We start from the raw sequence: 19,783 nt of genomic DNA on the forward strand, positions 1-19,783 counted from the left end.
ACTGGCACCCCTGAGGATTCAGGAATCCAGCCCCTCAACACTGCCTCCCCAGCCCCACCACACACACAATCAAGAGATGGTTTCGTGGCAAAATATTTTATTGCTGCCATCCCCATGGTGGACTACTGGGGGCTGTGAGGGTTGGAGCTGGGTATATCACAGCATCTTCTGAAACAGGGCGATGGCCTTGTCCACCTTCCTGAGTTCTGCTTCTGTCTGTTGGAGCTGAAGGTGGAACAAGGGGGTGGTGGGTGGTGAGGACCCAGGCCCGAGAGAACCCCAAATGCCCATGACAGGGGTCAGAGATGGGTGAGGATCATGGGCAGGGAGTAGTTCGGGGACCTGTGTGCTTGGCTGGCCTGCTTCCCCCTAATTCTCAACAGCTTCCCCACCATCTCCCCCTTCTCTTCCATCATCACTGGTCTCCTGAATCCTGCCTTTTCCCAGAGTGGTCAGTTCCGAAGGACAAAGGGGCCTCAGAGCTCATGTGCGCCACCCAGTGGCCCAGCTCCCCAGTTGGGCACTAGAGCACTGGAGTTAGGAGCACAGGCTCCGGGGCAGGCCCTTAGCCTTCCTTCATTTGGAAGAAGGCGATGGTCATACTGCCCTGTCTTGAGAGGGCTACTGGACAGTCATGTAAGATAACCTTGCTCAGCCACCAACACTCTGTAACTCAGCCTCCACTCATGTTCCTGTGTCCTTGTGGTTTACCCCATGGCTTCTCCCTGGAGGGCCCCAGCAATCCACTGAGCTTCCTCACTATATTAGGTGGGTCCTGAGCCTAGCCCCCCGACCCTGGGCATGTGGACACCATGTTCTGGGCACCAGGTGGGGCATGAGGGGTCTGGCTGGGAGGCAGGATAACTGGTTCCAGGTCTGCCTGTCTTCAACTTGCTGTGTGATCCTGGGCTGTGCCTCTGCCCTGGCTGTCCTCACATAGGACAAGAGGGATTACAAGGCCACCTGCCCCCATGGATTGCCTGGGATGGGGCAGAGCAGCCGCAGGATGGTGTTTGACAGTGGAGGGAGCGGATGGTGTGGGAAATGTGGAAGGAAACGCCCACCCACTCCACACACCTTGGCTTCATCTGCTTCCTGGACTTTGAGGGGCACCTTGACAGGGTAGCCCGAGGCAGCACGGCGCTCCCGCAGACGCTGGGCCTGCCGCTGAGCTTCATCACGCTTGGCCTGTAGTTTGCCCAGCTCCCGGGCCGGGTCCACCAGCCCCTGCAGCTGCAGGTGGACGGAGCAGCAGTCAGAGGCCAGGGCCACAGCACAGCCCTGGGGTGCAGAAGCCCCCAGCGCCAGGACAGCCACTATGCCTGCGCTGGCCAGCGTCTGCACGTAGCTCGACACTGCCGATGCCAGGGCGCCCGTGGCCTCATCAGCCACCTCCAGGAAACCTGCCGGGGAAGGGAGAAAGGTGAGGAGACAGAAGATGAGGCCACCACACTGCATGCTGGCCCCAGAGTAGGCTGAGGGGACAGTGGGACGTGGGGGCCTGAGGCTCACAGTCGGGCCGGGTCCGGGTGAGACTGTAGTCAGCACGCAGGGAGCGCACAGCTCGAGTGATGCTCAGGGCCAGCTCAAAGGCGGCTTCTGCCTCAGGGTCCTTCCAGGAGCACTGTGGAGTGGATGAGGGGGTGAGGGAAGCTGGGGGGCAGCTCTGTGGAGCTACCCAGAGCCCCTCTCCAGGCCATACCCCTTACCTCCAAGGGCTCCGGGTAGTGGGTAACGCAGAGGCTAGGGGGAGCCTGTGGCGTCCGCCGGGGCAGCCTCTGGAACAGTTCCTCGGTCACGAAGGGCATGAAGGGTGAGAGCAGCCGCAGGCCAACGTCCAGGCAGGTGTAGAGGGTCTGGCGGGCGCACTCAGCAGCTACCTGGTCAACCCCATTCAGCACAGGCTTCAGGCACTCCTAGGGGAGGGGAGGCACGGGGCTCAGGGCTGGGGAAGGTCTGGCCCCGAGCCCTCGCTGAATCAGTAAGGACAGGGAGGGGGACAGGCTGGCTCAGGTCTCACAGCCAACCCCGGGCTCTGCTGCACCCCGTCCACAGGGCCCCCCTCACCAGGTAGACATCACAGAGCTCGTAGAGCCAGAAGCTGTACTGGGCAGTGGTGACAGCCGGGAAGTCATAGGCCTGGAACCCTTGATTGCTGAGCCTCACAGCCTCCGTTAGCCGGCTGAGGATCCAGCGGTCCACCAGGCTCTCATGGCCTCCAGGCTTGTGGGGAAGGAGTGTATCAGCCAGGGGGCCACCATATGCCCGGCCAGAGGGAGGGAGCCACAACTCCATGGGACCAGGAATGGTGGGCAAGGCTGCATTCCAGGAGCCCGATGGGTCCAAAGCAACCACGATGTACCTAGTATCTGGGGGAGAAGGTACAGGTACCCCGACATCTTGTGGGAGGACCTCAGTGCCTGAGGCTTTCCCTATGACAGTCTGCCCCAGCTACATGGAGGCTCCTGGGGGCAGAGGCTGGGCTTCCAGACTCTGTTGCTACAATTCTGACAGAGCCAGCATGATGCTGGAATGGCAAGGGTGCAACCTGTGTGGATGCGGGCCACCTCACTGCCCACCAGGCCCTCACCTCGGAGGTAGGTGACGGCACAAAACCCTTCCCAAGGCCACGGAGGGCAAACTTGGTGGCGTTCCAGAGTTTGTTGCAGAAATGGCGGTATCCCAGTATTCGGTTCACATCCAGGTTGATGTCACGACCTGGGTGGAGGTGAATTGAGTTCTTACCCTTCTCCCTTCAAACTGACCCCCAGGGTGGGAGGAGGGGAGGGGGGAGGTAAGAAAGGTTTGGGGAGCTGTACCCTGAGACGTGTAGGCGCACAGTCCAAACCGGAGAGCATCGGTGCCACACTCGGGAATCCCTGCTGGGAAATCTGCCTTCTGCAGGAGAGTCAGTGAGGGGCGTGCCCTGAGCCGGCCTCACCCACCTTCTGCCCACACTCCAGCCCTGGGCCCACCCTCTGTACCTGCCCTTCTTTAGCCTTCTCCACCTCGCTGGGATCCAGGTTACTGTTCAGTAACTGGTCGTGAAGGCCCTGAGAGTAAGGTGGGAGTAGTCAGAGGACCATGGCCACAGCCCCACAGCCCTTCCCGGCCTAACCCAGTGCCCAGCCCCACCTGCAGGGAGACTCCATGGATGACGTCTAGGGGGTCAATGACATTGCCTAGAGATTTGCTCATCTTCCGGCCGTGGGCATCTCGCACGATGGCGTGGAGGTAGACCTGCAAGGCAGGGAAAGGGAAGACCTGTGAGGATGTGTCTCCCCTACCCCAGGGCCCTACATCTATCTGTCTGTCCCACTCTGAACCTCAGGCCCCATGGGGTCCCCACCAGCCTCTTCAGTGCCTTCATGTGGATTAGAGGTGCTGCCTTCTCTAGGAAGCCAGGGCACAGAATCACCCAGTAGAGCCCAGGTTGGCTTTCAGCCCCCGAGCCAGGCCCAACCACAGCTGTCCATGGGCCCTGCCCTGTGTCCACATCCAGGCTGAGCCTGAGCTGTGGCACAAGAGAGCGGGGGAGGGTGGGGACTTGGGGAGGAGTCTCCGCAGTTGCCACACCTCTCTGAAGGGCAGCCTCCCAGTGAGCTTTAGGCCGAGCATGACCATCCTGGCCACCCAGAAGAAGAGGATGTCATGGCCCGTCTCCAGCAGCGTCCCCGGGTAGAACACACTCAGATCCTCTGACTGTAGGCAGAGAAGGGCGTGAGTGATGGGAACCAAGCACTCACCCCACAAACCCCTGCCCCACCTTGGGCTGGCCCTGGGAACATACCTGGTTGGGCCAGCCCAGGATGGAAAAGGGGAAGAGGCCAGAGGAGAACCAGGTGTCCAGTACGTCTTCATCTGAGGGAGGCCAAAGGTCAGAGGTCAGAAAACATAGTGGTAAGGATCAGAGCCCCAGCTCTGCCCCTGACCCCGAGGCCCCGCCTTGCCTTGCTGGAGGCTGATCTTGTCAGGGGACACTCCAAACTCCTTGGCTGCCTTTTCCAGGGCCTCGGCCTCGGTGCGCCCACTCACCCAGTATCGCCCGTCAGGGTCCTGCCACAGATGTAGTGAGTACCCAAGGGGGCACCTCTGCCTGTTCCCCCACCAAAGACCCAACCAACTCAGAGCCCCTGGAGATGTGCCAATACCCCGCCCTGGCCCAGCTCTCACCTCCCCTGGGGGTACGGCTGGGTCATTGACAGTGATGAAGTAGGCTGGGATGCGATGGCCCCACCACAGCTGCCGGGAGATGCACCAGTCTCTGCAAGGGGCAGGGAGGGGAGGGAATCAAGAAGGGCAGGATGTGCCCTGACCTGTGCCCTCTCGGCCCCTCGCTCAGTCACTCTCCCCACATCGAGGGGCCTGACGCACCGGATGTTGTCCATCCAGGCATGCCACGTCCGCTGATGGGCCTCAGGCAGGATGCGAAGGTCGCCCCGCGTCACGGCAGCGCTGGCAGCCTGGGCCATCTCCCCACAGCGCACGTACCACTGCGGCCGCAGCAGAGGCTCTACCACATCCTTGGAGCGGCTGCAGGTACACGTGGGTGGGCAGGCTGGGTGAGGAGCACCCTGAGGAGCCCCTATCCTCACCCCCTCCCCGGCCCCACTCTCACTTGCAAAGTGGCACCACCATGGGGTTGTCCTCAATGCCACGGAACAGTCCCTGCTCCTTCAGCGCTGCCAGCACCGCCTTTCTGGCCTCAAACCTGGGCAGGCCCTGGATGGGAGACAGGCTCCGTCATGGACGTGCCCAGGTACCCCACTGTCTCCTGGCCCGGCCACCATGTCCAGCAGTCTCACCAGGAAAGGTGGGGGCACGTTGATGAGGGCCCCTTGGGCGTCCATGATGCTGATGGCCTCCAGCCCGTGCCGCTGCCCAACCTCATAGTCATTCTGATCGTGTGCAGGGGTGATTTTCACCGCGCCTGGGGTGTACGTGGGGGTGCCGGGCTCACGAAGGACTTATTGGAGTCCCCCTTTTGCCAGTGGATGTGGCCCTCAGACCACTCCTGTCCCCCATCCCCCAAACACAGTCCCCTGGGAACCAGCCCGAGTCCTGCCTGTTCAGGTGGAGCTTTCTTTTCTCTGAGGGCAGGTGTATGGCAGAGGTGGGCCTCGCGGCTTCTTCTCCCCAGACAGCCCTCGCTCACCTGTGCCGAACTCCATGTCCACAAAGTCATCGAAGACAATGGGGAGGCTCCGAGATACAAATGGGTGGATCACGCTCTTCCCTTTTAGGTGCTGGGGACAGAGGGAGACTTCAGAAACATGCAAAAGGCTAGGCCTGACTCCCTCCTCCTCAGGGCCCTGACAGCCCCACACCCAAATTCCATCTTCACCACCAGAAAGCAGCCAGAGGATAAGCTTCTAATCCAATTTTCTGTCCTCAGCCAGGGGCTTGGTGCCCATCCTGCCCCTACAAGTAGCATGGGAGCCCTCTTTCAGCCAGCACTCTTCCCCCAGCTGTGGGCAGCACCCCCACCACACCTGGTATCTGGGGTCTTTGGGGTGCACAGCTACGGCCACGTCTCCCAGCATCGTCTCAATTCGAGTTGTTGCCACCACCACCTCCTCGTCACTGTCTAGGGTGACAGGAGTCCTTGTGGTCTCAGAACCAGCCCCTTCCAGCCCCCATCTGACCCAGCCCAGAGTCTGGCTGCCCCAGTTCCTACCTGAGTCTTGGACCTTATACGCAAAGGAGACGAGGACCCCAAACTCCACCTTGTCCTTGTAGCCAGGCACGGAGAGCAGGGTGCGGCCTGTCAGCTCCTTCTTATCCACCTGTGAGATGGAGATTTAAGAGAAGGGGCCCAGGGGCTGGGGGTGGGGGTGGAGAGCGCCAGGGGGTGGGCAGGGGCACACCTCAATGTCAGAGATGGCAGAGTTGAGGGTGCAGGACCAGTTGACAAGGCGGGTACTGCGGTAAATGACGCCTTCCTCGTGGAGCCGGACAAAAGCCTCGGTCACGGCTGCTGACAGTTTCTGAGGGGAACAGGGGACGTCAGAGATGGGCTGAGGTGCCAAGGCAGCAGGGGCCAGTGAGACCTGGCCTGTCCAGAGCCCCACTGTCCGGCACACAGAGCCCTTTAAGGCCTGGTGGGGAGAAGTACTTTTCTGGAGGCGGAGAGGGGACCCTGGGAACACAAGGACAGGCAGCAAGCCTGGTGATGCTTGAGATGGCAGGGAAGCCACTCAACTCGGGATAGATGCTAGTGCAGAGAATCCTGGGAGTCCAAGCTCCAGGGAACACAAAGGGCCATGACATGGGGCGAAAAGTGGCATTTAGTAAACTAATCAGTAAGTTGACTAAAACTAGTCAATAAATTTGTTTACAGCTGAGCCCTTGGTGGTTTCCTGCGAGTGGGCCCGCCTCCTGGGGGAGAACCATGGGTGTGTGCTTTCTTCTGTGGGGAGCTTCCCACCCCGGCCCCAGCCCCAAGACCCCTCCTACTCCTACTCACAGGATCCATGGTGAAACAGGCTCGATTCCAGTCCAACGAGCTGCCCAGCTTCTTCAGCTGGTGGTAAATCCGGTCACCTTTCCTGGAAGTGGACAGACAGACCGGGATCAGTGTTCAGGCCTGGGCTGGAGGGAGACACCAGGTGGCTAACGGGGCAGAGTGTGGGGCTCACCCCTCCCTCTGAAATTGACCTGGGCCCAGGAGTCAGCTGACCCTCAGCCTCTGTGAGATGGTCTGAGCCTGCAGCCAGGGTCGCAAGTGACCGAGATCTTATCTGGACAGGGGACAGGGAGGCAGGGCTGTGAGGCCTTCAGGAACACTGCACACTCACTCCTCCTTCCACTTCCAGACCTCCTGCAGAAAGGCCTCTCGGCCCAGCTGGTGCCGACTCAGCCCCTGCTCACGCCAGAGTTTCTTCTCCACCACCACCTGGGTGGCAATGCCTGCATGGTCACAGCCAGGATTCCACAGGGTGGTCTCCCCGCGCATGCGGTGCCTGTGGAGGAGCATGGAGGACCAGACGTGAGTGGGCTGGTGGAGCTGCCACAGAGGAAGGGGCTCCAACAGTCAGTGGACTCGGTAAAGAAAGAGGCGGAGGATAGGGCCTCTCCCAACTGTAAAATTATAGTCGTGCAAGGATGGCCAAGACAATTTAGCAAAAGAAATACAAAGAGAAGGCTTTCAAGTTTGATAGCAAAACATATGAAAAAGTTGATTACTAAAACAAGTTTTCATAGGAACTAGGATCACAGTTATAGATGAAGGAAGCAAAACAGTGACTGGAAATGGATCCAAACAAGTATAAGTATCTGTTAAAGGTGGAATTTTATATCCAGAGAAAAGACAAAGTAGTCAATAAATCTACTTGGGACACTAGTTAATTGGGTGGAAAAATTGCCCTACTTCCTCATATTCACAAAATTTTTTTTTAAATTTCAAAATCTAAATTTAAATTAAAAAAACCCTCAACTTAAGAAAATAAAACTATGAGAAAACTATTAGAAAATGATAGTTTCCAAAATTTTTTTTAAAAAGAAGAAAATAATAAGTGATCATGTTTATAATTTTGAGGCAGGAGAGGCCTTGTTTAACAGGACACAAAAGATAAAGTCAAAGAACACTGGCAAACTGACTAGGTCAAAATGCAAAACCTTAGAGCAATAAAACCTCTGAATTAAAAAGCAAGGAATAGACCATTTTGGAGAACATACTAGAAGCTAGTAATAGTTTGGGGAATTAACCAAGGGATGAATTAGAGAAATAGAGATGGTAATGTCACGAGTCTTCACCCACCATACTCTGATACAAATGGTTCACTCTTAATCTTAAGCTTTATGTTGATGTGGCCCATAGAGCATCTAACTGTAATGAACTTTTTCAATGACTCATCAAACTGTACAATAGTCATTACTATATCAGTCTGTTTACCCCCACTAGGTTACATCTCCTTGGGGACAAGAACTATAGCAACTCCATTCTCTTATAGATCATAGATATTTGGAAATGTGCTTATATGCTGTAATGGATGTGAACATTTTCTAACCTTTGAAGACGCGATTAGATATTACTGTTAAAGAAGTTAAGCATAGGAAAGGAAGATAAGAGTATTATTTCAATGAAAGTATCTCTTAGGGACCATATAAGCTTGGTAAAAAAAATCAATAATGTCTTGGATACTTGTAGAAAAGTATTTCCTGTTATTCTCTGCTGGAGGAAGAAAAAATAAAAAATACAGACAACTCACTTTTATAATGTCTTCTTGGTGGAGATATTCAAGGCTGTATTTCATATGTTATTTTTGATTCTAAAATGTTGACATAAATCTATTCCGGGTTAAGTAATGGGAGTTTCTAAAATTTTATTTAAATCATGCTCAGAAAAAAAGTTGCTACCTTAAGTATTTTGTAAAAAGTATTAATTCTTTTCTCATGTAAATAATTTGGCTGTTATATGTTACAAGTATTTAATACAACCCTGTTCTTCCAACTTTCAATTCCCTGCAAAATGCTAGATCTGATGTTGTATCCCCAGTGCCAAGAGCAGAGCTGGCACATGATCATGTCCTATAAATATTTTTGACCAAATTAATTAAGACACTAGAAAAACTATTCAAAATTTAAAATATAGTAAATAAACCCTGGTTTCTAAAGATAAAAAGCTGTTTTAAATAACCTTTTAAAAGAAATCTATCACTTGGAATAGTAGACTTTGCAGTTGTTAACTAGTTAAAATATTCACAGTAGGGAAAAAATCAAGTGCTAGAACAGGAGAAAACATTTATAATATGTACAATAAAAAGTCAATACCCAGAATATATATATATTCTGGGTATTATATATTATATACATATATAATTTGCTAACAAACCAATTTTTAAAAAAATTACCAAAGAATAGAAAGATGGGCAAACAATAGGTTCAGACAATTCATATAAGGAAAAACCTGACTGGCCAGGATACATGAGAAGGCACAGCCTCACCCAGAATCAGAAATAACAGGACCATTTTTTTGCCCATCACATTATCAAAACAAAGACAGATAATGTCCAGGGTTGGCAAGGGCATGAGGAAACAGATACCCTTGCATGCAACTCTCGGAGGTGTAAGTCAGTAAAGCCGTTTTGGAGGGCCACATGGCAGCTTCTATTCGTACTTAATACAGGCATGCCCCTGGACTAAGCGATTTCAATTTCACTTCCTGGGGGCTATGCCAGAGAAATGCTTCCCCATGAGCTTGAGAAAGCATGTACAGAAAATGTGCATTCCAATAAGGTGCTCAATAGAGAAAAGTTAGGAATAATCATTAACAAAAAAGTGACGCCATTATGGTGTAGCCACATTATGGAAAACTACAGAGCAATGAAGGAGAATGAAGTCAGTCTATGTATAAGGACGAGGAAAAATCTCTCTGATAAACTGGTAAGGGTAAGAAGTTGTAGAGTAACAAGTCTGGTGTGAGCCCTTTATGTTAAAGAACAAAAAAGAAAACCCCCTCACAAAAGGAAAACTATAAATGTCTATGGGTACACGTACACAGAAGTAAGTACAGAGGGAAGATCTGGGAAGATCCGTATCAAAGTGCTAACAGGGGCCAACTCTTAGGAGGGAGTAAATCTGGAGAGGGTGGTCGAGGAAACCCGAAGCTTTCGATTTCTTACATCAAGAACATAGTCACATATTTCTTGCTAAATTCAAAATAAGGTTATTTTTAGTAGCAAGAGAAGAGACCCTGCAAGTGGAAGTGTTGGTTTCTTGACCAGGAGAGGGCATGCTAAGTGACCAGATGTGAACGACCCAGAGAGAAGAGCAGCAGCACTAGGGGGCAGAGCTGAGCGACAACATGGAAGGAGAGGACAGAGGGCCCCAGTCAGTGATGAGAAGGGAGGACAGGAGTGGGGAGCCAGAGAAGAAAGAGGGAACCAGCTGGAGAAGACAGGGGCTCACCATCGGGTCAGGGAGTCCTGGATGGCGTTGGTGAGCGCATGGCCCAGGTGCAGGGAGCCTGTCACGTTGGGGGGTGGGATGCACATCATGAAGATGCCCTGGGGATTTGGTGCTGACACGCTGGAATGCTGACAGGGAGGAAGGATGGGCGGTTGCTAAGGCCTCATGTCACCTCTTCAGGCCCCCTCCCAAGTAAGATATCCTTCAGCCCTGTGCTTCCCTCCCTCATCCCCTCCAGGTCTGGGTGGCAGCACCCACTCACCCCATACTCAGGCCTGAAGAAGCCCTGCTGCTCCCACCAAGGGTACCAGGCAGCCTCCACGTACTGAGGGCTATAGGAGTCAGGCATGGTACCACTGACATCTGGGGGTGAGGAAGGGAGGGATCAGAACCCAGGCTGGGAGCAGCTGGGAAGGGGACGATGGGCCAGCAGAGAAGGACCTGGGCCTCTGCAAATCCTCACTAATCTGCACAGTAGTGGGAGCAAGGACAGCAAGAGGGGTAAAGAGAGAAGGGTGGAGGTGAAGAGTGGGGTCTCTCTTCCCCCTCCTAGTACCTTTCTTTTCCCCAGGTGGGGTTGGGAGGTCATAGGTAATGACCCCAGGATCCCGTTTCTCCCTCTTCTCTGGTTTTGGTTTCTTCTGCTTGGGAGGGCAAAGGAGATAGGCCCAGAAATCAGCCACTCATCACAGCACTGACCCTCCATCCAACTCACCCGTGGCCCCTCACCTCCCCTGGGGGTGGCTGCTGCTGTTGCATCTTCTGCTTCTGTTGGAATTTCTCTAGCTTCTCCCGTTTCTTTGCCTCTTTCTTGAGTTGGGCAGCTGTCTTTGAGTGTGCAGGGACCTCAGGGCCTGGAAAGAGGCACAGAAATGCCTACCTGCAGGGGACCCTCTGTGAACAGTCCTACTATGTCTCAGAGGGGCTATTTCTGCTGCCCAAAGGTTCCCCATGTTGACCTCCCACCCTTCCCACTGGCCCTGCCCCAGGGATTCTGCCATTTCTGAGAAAAAACAAAAGCTGAATAAAAAGGCCCCAGAGAAACCCTTCCCCTCTTACCCCCCACCCTTCCTCACCTGGCTGCTGGGAGGGAGGCCTGGCCCCTGAGTATAGAACCACCTCTCCCAGCACGGCCCGGAATTCTGGCTGCTGGACACATGTGATAAACCAGCGAGTCACATTACCCCATATCCTGCGGGCAGAGGGGTCCAGGACCTGGGATGGGGAAAAGAAATGAACTGTCCTTATTCACCAGTAGTGAAGTCTGAGGGAACCTGCTCTCATTTGCCTAAGGCCCCAGTGACTCACATATCGGAAAGGCAGCAGCAAGGCTGTGACAGCCGCCACGTCAGCCAGAGTGGGGGCCTCCCCGGCCAGGAAGGTGTGCAGCCGAAGCCACTCTTCCAAGGGGCTCAGGGCCCTGCCCAGGGCCCCCAGTGCAGCCTAGCAGGAAGGCAAAGGTGTATTAGATAAGGCTTGGCCCACCTCAATCCCCATCCCGACTCAATCCATTTGGCCTCCTTCCATTCCCACAAACCTCCACATCTAAGGCTAGTTTCTTCTGCACTGACAGAGTCATAATAAAAATATTTCCCATTCATTCAATAAATTCCTGCTGAACAGTTATTAAATGTCAGGTGCAATATATGAAGCACAGGGAGTTAAAGATTACATGAGGCAACACAATAATTGCTTCAGTAAATATTTATTGAGTACCTACTTAATAATACCAGACACTTCTCCAATGAATGAGGAGACAATCTGAATAGATGGAGCCCCTGACCTAATGGAGTTTACATTCTAGTGGGGGAGACAATAAATGTGCAAATATCTAATGCATTACCCAATTTTTCTTAAGTGCTATGAAGAAATTAAATTGGGTTGAGGGGTACAGAGAAATTTCAGAGAGAGGGCCTCGACAGAGATAAGGTAGTCAGGATATGAGGGAGCAAGCCAGGATCTAAGCCATACATGCATTTCATTCATTCATTCATTCATTCATTCAAATACTAAGTATCCACCATGCGCTCAATATGGTGTCATAAGAACCCTAGGGCACAGCCCTTCTCTGGAAGGATTTAGTTATAATCCCAGGTGATTATCTCTCCTTTCCCCTCCTTTCCTTCCTCATTTCATTTCTCCTTCATCTCCCAGCAACTGTCATCTCTCCAGGACTGAATGCCTCTCACCTCTCCTTCACCCAGTCTTTTCCTACAATTCACAGTAACCCCTAACCTTATCAATTTCAGATTCATCAAACTTTTACTCAGAGACTTGAAAGCAACTGGCACTAGATTACATGCATCTTTTAATCTTCTCAACATGTTCTCAATTTTCATTTTCATAGACATAATTAGACCAAGGCTTAGAGAGTTTAAGAAACCTGCCCAAGTTTACCATACCAGGTGGCAATTTGGGATATAATCAGTTCTTTTTCGACATCTGACATGCTACCTTCCTGGCGCCTTACCCACTCCAATGCTTACTTCCTTCTTCTAAATTTCCTCCTCCCCTTCTCCGCTTCTTCTCCCCACTCACCTGGGGGTCCTGGGCGGAAATTCGGAGTCCCAAGGCTGGCAGCGTTGCCCCACAGGCTGCTGGTATTAGCTCCGTGTCAGCGTAACTAACCCACTGTTGGACGAGGACGGCTGCCCGACTACCCCCAGGGCCCCCCAAGCCTGCTGGCCACAGCAGCTGGGCGACAGCTGTGGCCCCCCACACCCAGAGCCCACCGGGCCTCTGCTCCAGGGCGGGGAGGCGGGGTGGGGGAAAGGGAGTCCTGCTGGTTGGGGGCGGTTGGAGACAGATGCGGGGGTGGGCTCCTCCCCATCCCGGACCCTCCCCAGCCTCCCCGTAGCGAGCAGCTATAAGAGCTCGAAGGCTGGGGAAGGCATCGGGATGAGGGGAGACGTAGAGGATGGACATGATTATGCAGGAGGTCCGAACGAGATGGAAAAATCCTAAGGAGAAAGAGAAACAGGGTAAGACTGAGAGACCCCGAGGAGACCCACTTGAGTCGATAGGAGACCCTCACGGCAGCTCCTCTTCCTCAGGCGCTCAAAGCCCCCAGGACTAAGGGTCTGATCGGGTCTCAAGAGCTGAGGGCCCAGGTCTTGGAGTGGCAATGACAGTGGGGGACTCCCCATGATCGCGGGTCCCTGGGGAGTGAGAAGCTCGTCGGAGCCCCTCGGCGTCCGGTAGGACGCGGGTTCGGGCCGCTGGTACGTACTGGAAGGGAAGTAGTCACACTGAGCCGAACATCCACCTCATAGCCGGGCGCCGGCCGAAGCTGGACTGGCCTGGCGGCCGAGGCCGAGGCCGAGGCCGAGGAGTAGGGCGGGCAGGGACGGCAGGCGGTTCTCCGGGCGACCCTAGCTCCCTGAGACAGCCGTCCGGGCCGTCGGCGCCCACGTGTTCCCCCCTTTGTGACCGCGAGCGTTTCCGGACCTGCGGGTCCTGGCGCGGGCGGCCGTACCCCGCCTGCGTGTGCGGAGCCTGCCCTGCCCGACCCTGGCCCGGAGACCACACCGCCCGCCGCAGGCCGCACTCGCGAGGAACGACGCGGGGCGCCGGCGCGGGGAGGGGGTCGGGGGAGCACCGCCGGGGAACCTCACTCCCGTCAGGCGCCGCCGCGGGCACCCCGCCTGGGTCCTCGGTCGGGCCGGGCGGGAGGGCGGCGCCCAGCGGGCAGCCGGAGAAGCGGCTGGGAGGATGCTGCCGGTTACCGACACACAAGGATTGGGGTCCATTTGGCCAAGGCACCTGGCGTTCACCTCCTCCCTGGGGCTCATTTCTTCCTCAGTGAGAAAAGGGAGTCGCACTGGATGGCCCCCTCCGTGCTGAGAACTATAATCTGTAGCGAGAACTCGTTTGCTGAATGGAGTGTTAGATCCCCCTTTCCAACTCCCCACGGTAAAAATTGTGTTTGTCACTTGTTTGTACTTATCTGCTATTTGGCTGGGTTGAGGAAGAAATCTAGCAGCATCAAATGCATTTTGGTATCTCATTGGCTTTCATGTTAATAGGACAGCAAGCACTCCAAGGTACAGTGTAAGCAAAAGACCGGTAGGTAGGTCCTGCAGGTAGGGGCATATTCAGGAAACATGCTGTAGTGCAGTTGGGGTATTTTATGGTTTATACCAAGGAAAGCAGTAGCAGGTAATGCCAGGATGAGCTGGATTCTTGGCTGGGGTAATGAGTGTAACAGGGCTTGGATGGATTTAACACCCCTTTCCCACCTTCCAGCCACCTTCCCAAAACACACATGCAACCAGAACACGATTTTGCATCATAAATTTTATTCCCGATGCGGGACAGATTCCTTCCATCCCCAAAATGAATCACGTGCTACCCTGGAGAGATCTGGGAGATTCTCCCACCATCACCAGGGGAGAAGCGAGAAAGGCAAGAGATGGGGACCGGAAAAGCTTCGAAGTTCCCCAGCCTACTTTTCCTCCCCTTCTTAACAGAGGACAGCAGCTCCCCACTATTATTCCTCTCATCCACTTATCCTTTAAAAAAAAAAAGCCTTCACTATGAAAAACAAAAACAAAACCAACACCTCAAGTAAGGCGAGGGAGGTATCCTGAGCTGGGACGTGAGGTTAAGGGTCATCAATGGAAGAAGAGGGAGGGAGAAGGAACCATCACTGTTTCTGCTGCAGGGCCTCCTTCCTTGCTGCATCCTGTAGCAACTGTGTGTCCACCTCATCTGCTGGTAACTGCACATAGCGAACCACTGAGCCCCTGATGAAGCAGTTCTTCACTGATAACTAGACAGAGTAGACAAATGTGAAAACATCCTGAAAAACACCCTCTATCCACCCAAGGGCCTCCTGCTTTTAGAGGTGTTTCCTCTTCTGTACCACCCACAACTCACCATGTGAGGGTATTTCTCAGGGTCAGTGACACTGATGTCAGTCAGTTTGATGTTGAGATACTAAGAAAAGAAGATGAACATCATTAGTACTAGAGACAAGATGCAAGTACCCTGCCTTTAAGCCCTCTCCTCTCCTTCCCCAAGGCCAGATTCAGGGCCCTTGCTATAGCTCACCTGATCCACAGAATGGAGGGTTCCACAGATGCTGTCAGGGGCAGAGAGAGGGAAAAACCAAGTTAGTTTATACCAAAGTCAATGTAGAGATGACTTCAGAGCAGAGATAAGAACATGGTTGGGGTAAGTAAAGGATATGAGGAAACGAGAAATGGTAGAACCCAAAGGGGTCATGCCTGAGCTCTGGAGTGGAAAAGAAAATGCTTCCAGAGCAGTGTGTTTAGACCTCACAGCTCCTCTCCCTAAACCAACTCACTCTTAGTAGCTACCATTAAACAACGGTTATGTGCTAGACCTGTATTCTGCATAGTATTTGTAATCTTTACAGCCACTTCATAAGGTAGCTATTAACCATCCACGGGCTCAGGAAGTTTGTATAATTTGCTCAAGTTTAGAACAAATAAACAGGGACTCTAAGCCTTTCTCTCAGAACCATCAGGTATTTTCAAGTATTTATTGCTTTGGAACCAGAGCCCCATATGTAAAGTAGATAAAGTAGCTAGCTATGTTCTTGATGATGCAGGCATGAGAGATACCCTCTCCCTTCCTCAAGCCTCCTGAAATATTAATAAGGAGTGCTAGCCAAACACCAGTGCTCCAAACCATGCTACCCCTCTCCTAATTCCTTCATTTCTGTCAATGGCTTCAACACCAAGTCTCACAACCCCAAATCCTGTAAGTTGTACTTCTCCACCTCCATGTCCCATGAATCCCCTTCATTTTGCTGATGTCTTTTTAACATTTTTGCACTTCTCTTTCTAGTATGATTTTATACTGCAAACTAGGCTAGTCTCCAACCTGGCTGCCCTCATCCTAACCACCCTGCATATCATCACCAGATTCTAAGTTCCTTAGAACTCTGATTTTCAACACTGATATGTGCTAGTTTCATGAGTCCATGACAAAAGAGAAAACACAGGCTAGCATAGTGTGTATGTAAGGTCCTAAAGGTTGTCAGTAGTTTTCCCCTAAGAATAACTGCTCTCTGCTCTTTAATTGCCCTTCCTATTTTTTGTATTAAAAAAAATTAATGAAATGATTTTAATAAATGGCAGTTTAAAATGTCCTTATCTTGCCAAAATTAAAGATATCAATTCTCTTTTGAGCCCTAATTTTTGTAAAATTCTTATTGTTTGAAATCCAGTGTCTGAGACCAACTGCCTCAGTGGTGGTTTCACCAAATTGCTGGCTGCTGAAAAATGCCTTTGACAGGGCCAACCAACGTCTGCATAAGGAACTGCATAAGGTGGTGTCATTTCATTCAGTCCCTTAGGAATGAGATACCTGGCACAAAAGTGGTCTGACAACAAGCATGAGAGAAAGAGTTCTTCTCCCAACCCAATGGAGTATCTTCATATCTTACAAGTCCTTGCTTTAGGGTCTGGGGCTATAACATAGCAGTTACTCTTGCCATGTGGAGGGCCCAGGAAGGAGAAAAGAGGAAAATCAAACACAAGTCACCTCACAGAACTGCCAAGGATGGTCGTGGCTTCCACACTTATCACTGTATATGGATCCAATATATATGCCATCAACACAAGATGCACTGCCAGTGCCACAAATCAAACTCTCTGATCTAAAATCTCTCCTCCCCCTTCCCCTACTAAAAAATTCTCACAGAAAAATGTAGAAGAAACTGTTGGGAAGAGAATACATTGATTCAAACTTTCTAAAGGACAATCAGGTAATACGCATCAATATTTTGAATGTACATTTGTTTAAAGGATTTTTTCTAAAGAAATAAGATGTATACAAAGATGTATGCATGATGATGTTCAGGATGTTCAGGGCAGCATCAGTTGTAAAATGCAAAGACTTGGAAACAGCCTATATATCCAGCAGCAAGGTCTTGGTTAAATGAGTTCTAGCCAGCTAACAAAAATGCCAGTCAGACATTAATAATGTTAAAGGTGAACTATATTAACGTGGAAAATATCCACAACATACTGTTAAGTGAAAGCAAGTTTTCCAACTGCTTAGAATATGCCCTATTTTTAATTAAAAACAAAGAAAAAGGGGGGGACAGAATGGGATTTAAGTTCTGGCTTTGTCTTTTACTAGTTGTCTAGACTCAACCAAGTTTAACCTAGTCAAGCTTCAGTATCCTCATGTGTAAAGCAACCATGTATGTCAGGTAGAGGTGTTGTGAGAATTAAATGAGTTAATAAATGTAAAGTATTCAGAGTAGTGCTTAGTCTATAGGAGGTTCTCAAATATGAGCTAGTTTTCTTTCCTTCAGCACATTTATTAAGCATCTACTATATACCAGGCCTGTGCTAGATGTTAAGTGTACAATGGTGAGCTTAAACATGGTCCTGGCCCTTTAGGAAGGACAAGCTCTAAACAGTAAACATATTTCCATAAATCACAATTTGAGGTCCAAGGATACAGCATTTAATGCAAGTCCTGAAAGATGATTAAAAGCTAATGATACAAGGAGGTAGGGGATGGAAAAGCAGCACACACAGAATGGACCACATTGGTCTTCTGTTTATCTTTTATATTTTCTCCAACAAAAAGGAGACTATGCCACATACACTATTTTGCAAAAGCTTTCCATATTAATACATCTTATTTCCATGTGACAGCTGTATTATACAGCTATATCACAATCTAACCTATTCCCTAGTGATGGCTATTTGTTTCCAATTTTTGGCTATTACAAACAAAACCATCAACATCCTTGTACAAACGTCTTTACCTGTGGAACCAATACTTACGTTTCTAAAAGTTGGGTCAAAGGAGCATATAATTTAATCAGAAAAACAAAACTGTTTTGTAAAAAATGTTACTGATGTTACTTACATATTTCTTTGTATTGTTTTCCAATAGAAGATACAATTCCCTAGCTAATCTGAGAGCTTAAGGCAAAAGTCATTTCTTTTGTGTCTCTCCCACCTTGCCGAGCCCTCAAATACTTGTCAACATAAAGAAGTTCCAGGACGCTAGGTACGTCCACCCCCTACAGACTTGTTGGAACAGGTACCTACCTCAGGTCATTCTTGAGTTCCACGACCACGTCCTTGCCCACAAGGGACTTGAAAAAGGAATAGAAGAGCTATTGGGGGAGAGGGGTGAAAATCATCATATGGGAAGGGACATGGAAAGAGGCGTGTCCCCCTGCCAGCATTACCAACTACTGGTATTGGGATCCCCGCCAATCTCTGGCAGTTCCCATAACTTCATAGAGAAGAATACTTGGATGAATGGCTGGAGCCCAGATGATTATGCACTTCCTAGAGTCCCTGACATAAAGCCCCAGAGAGAAGCTCTGCCTTGCACGCCTCGGGCTGTTCTCTCAACAAACCACCTCTCCTGGGGTCCTGCCCACGCCTCCCAGTGAACTGTAGGAAGTATTCCACCCGCACCCTCCCGAAGCCCAGTCTCCGTCAGGGAAATGCTCCTTAAAGTCTAGCTTTTCCCCCTCCTGCTCTCCCTGCCTACTCTCTCGGGTTTTATTTATTTTCCCCTTCATAAGGGAAAAATAAGTCCCATTTGCTCGCGGGTCTCTCCTCAAAGAACTGGAGGCGCAGGCTATGGATGCAGGGAAAAATCCTAGGGCCCAAAGCCAGCTCAGAGGAACAAAGCCCCCAGAGGGTTCCCCCACACAGCCCCGAACCGTCCCAACGGCCAGCGCTCCCCGAGGGCGCCCCCTTGTGACGTCACGGTACCCACCATGGTGCTTGCGCCGCGGGCTGCCTGCGGGACCGGGAAGGCGAGGGCTGGGTGCCGCGGGCCGGAGGCCGGGCGGGAACCCGAGCGCGAGCCCGCGCGTGGGACGGGGCGGGGTCGCGCAAGCGCAGCGGGACGCGCCGCGGAGAGCTCCGAGGGATGGAGGAGAGCGCGCGGCGGACTCGCGGAGAGCCGGTGGTGTAGAACAGAAGGGACGCTAAAGCCGGGAAAGGGGCGGGGCTTCCTGCCTTCCGACTTCCTCCCGGAGCGGCGGGCTCCCATCGCGCAGGCGCCGGCCTCAGCTGCTGCCCGGGTGTCGGAGAGGCCCGCTCACCGCCTCTCAAGAGGTTTTTGTTCCTCTCCATGACAATGAAGTACCAGCGTGATTTGCTCACACCCTAAAGACATTTCCTATTGCAAACTGTTGGGTAGTTTGTGAAAAACCATAATGATTTGCACACTTTTCTATGTTTGTTACACTTAATAAAAGTTAAAAAAATATTGAGTCGTCGAGATCAGGAGCCTGCGTACAAATCTTGAGTTTATCAAAGGTTCCCAATAACTATATTCCTCCCGAGGACCCAACCTCAGTCCATATTTCTTTTACGCTTTTGCCTAGGGCTGTCCTATAAAGGACTGAGTAAAACTAAACAGATTGGCCAGGGGATAGAAATACCAATTCTAGTATTTCAAATGCAAATATTGCCTCCTCAAAGGTTCACAAGTGCAGTAACACATACTTCTATACTCATGTCCCCAAGGCTTTATAAGTATGCGATATTATGACACAGCAGGTGAAATGTTTTTCAATAAGATCATTGAAAATCCTCCACTAAATCCTCCATTTTTCATCTTGCATAAAACTACCCGTTTGTTAAGAGTTTGCTGTAGAAACATTTCCAGCATTTAAAGGATGTAATAATGGACTCTGTGCGTGCTGGATCTCCTAGACCCCACCTCTAAGTGACATCAGCACATCTAGCAGAAGTTTGTGCCTCCAACCCCAGGTGGAACCCTAAGCACCTAGATCAGTCCATCACTAAATATTAGCAGTAACTAATTAGGAACTACTCTAACTGGGGTTAAAGGTGCCTTATGATCCAAAGTTGTTTTCCTGCTTCAAACAATTAGCCCATGAAAATTCAAATAC

General features: G+C 51.4%; 2 protein-coding genes across 3 annotated transcripts; both read right to left on the reverse strand.

Moving 5' to 3' along the window:
* Window positions 1–80: 80 nt before the first annotated feature.
* VARS1 (valyl-tRNA synthetase 1) lies at window positions 81–13,420 on the reverse strand. Of its 2 annotated transcripts, none has more exons than XM_032462650.1 (30): window positions 13,139–13,420; window positions 12,448–12,869; window positions 11,218–11,352; window positions 10,986–11,124; window positions 10,639–10,763; window positions 10,466–10,553; window positions 10,172–10,272; window positions 9,910–10,037; window positions 6,798–6,962; window positions 6,467–6,548; window positions 5,868–5,987; window positions 5,678–5,786; window positions 5,493–5,587; window positions 5,156–5,246; window positions 4,806–4,930; window positions 4,619–4,722; window positions 4,375–4,533; window positions 4,174–4,264; window positions 3,951–4,056; window positions 3,791–3,861; window positions 3,577–3,702; window positions 3,136–3,240; window positions 2,985–3,053; window positions 2,820–2,898; window positions 2,591–2,718; window positions 2,068–2,223; window positions 1,710–1,916; window positions 1,513–1,624; window positions 1,078–1,403; window positions 81–225 (listed from the first exon to the last, which is right to left on the reverse strand). In XM_032462650.1, the coding sequence occupies exons 2-30, from the start codon at window positions 12,832–12,834 to the stop codon at window positions 157–159; spliced, it is 3,798 nt and encodes a 1,265-aa protein (XP_032318541.1). In that variant the 5' UTR covers window positions 12,835–12,869; window positions 13,139–13,420; the 3' UTR covers window positions 81–156. The 2 variants fall into 2 exon arrangements, with proteins under 2 accessions (XP_032318541.1, XP_032318542.1); XM_032462651.1 differs by having other exon boundaries at window positions 10,466–10,550; window positions 13,139–13,419.
* Window positions 13,421–14,187: 767 nt separating this feature from the next.
* LSM2 (LSM2 homolog, U6 small nuclear RNA and mRNA degradation associated) lies at window positions 14,188–18,930 on the reverse strand. Its single transcript, XM_006178781.2, has 5 exons — window positions 18,637–18,930; window positions 17,952–18,019; window positions 14,962–14,992; window positions 14,788–14,847; window positions 14,188–14,680 (listed from the first exon to the last, which is right to left on the reverse strand). The coding sequence occupies exons 1-5, from the start codon at window positions 18,913–18,915 to the stop codon at window positions 14,555–14,557; spliced, it is 564 nt and encodes a 187-aa protein (XP_006178843.2). The 5' UTR covers window positions 18,916–18,930; the 3' UTR covers window positions 14,188–14,554.
* Window positions 18,931–19,783: the final 853 nt, after the last annotated feature.

This window comes from Camelus ferus, chromosome 20 (genome assembly GCF_009834535.1).
Source record: "Camelus ferus isolate YT-003-E chromosome 20, BCGSAC_Cfer_1.0, whole genome shotgun sequence".
NCBI classification, from domain to species: Eukaryota; Metazoa; Chordata; class Mammalia; order Artiodactyla; family Camelidae; genus Camelus; species Camelus ferus.

Coding starts and splice junctions, on each gene's coding strand:
- VARS1 (XM_032462650.1), bottom strand. CDS start 12,834: ATGTCCATCCTCTACGTCTCCCCTCATCCCGATGCCTTCCCCAGCCTT. Junction 11,125..11,217: donor TGCTGCTGCCTTTCCGATAT/GTGAGTCACTGG, acceptor TCCCCATCCCAG/GTCCTGGACCCCTCTGCCCG. Junction 10,273..10,465: donor CCCACCTGGGGAAAAGAAAG/GTACTAGGAGGG, acceptor CCTCACCCCCAG/ATGTCAGTGGTACCATGCCT.
- LSM2 (XM_006178781.2), bottom strand. CDS start 18,915: ATGGGAGCCCGCCGCTCCGGGAGGAAGTCGGAAGGCAGGAAGCCCCGC. Junction 18,020..18,636: donor CCCGCGGCGCAAGCACCATG/GTGGGTACCGTG, acceptor CTCCCCCAATAG/CTCTTCTATTCCTTTTTCAA. Junction 14,681..14,787: donor CTGAGAAATACCCTCACATG/GTGAGTTGTGGG, acceptor TACTCTGTCTAG/TTATCAGTGAAGAACTGCTT.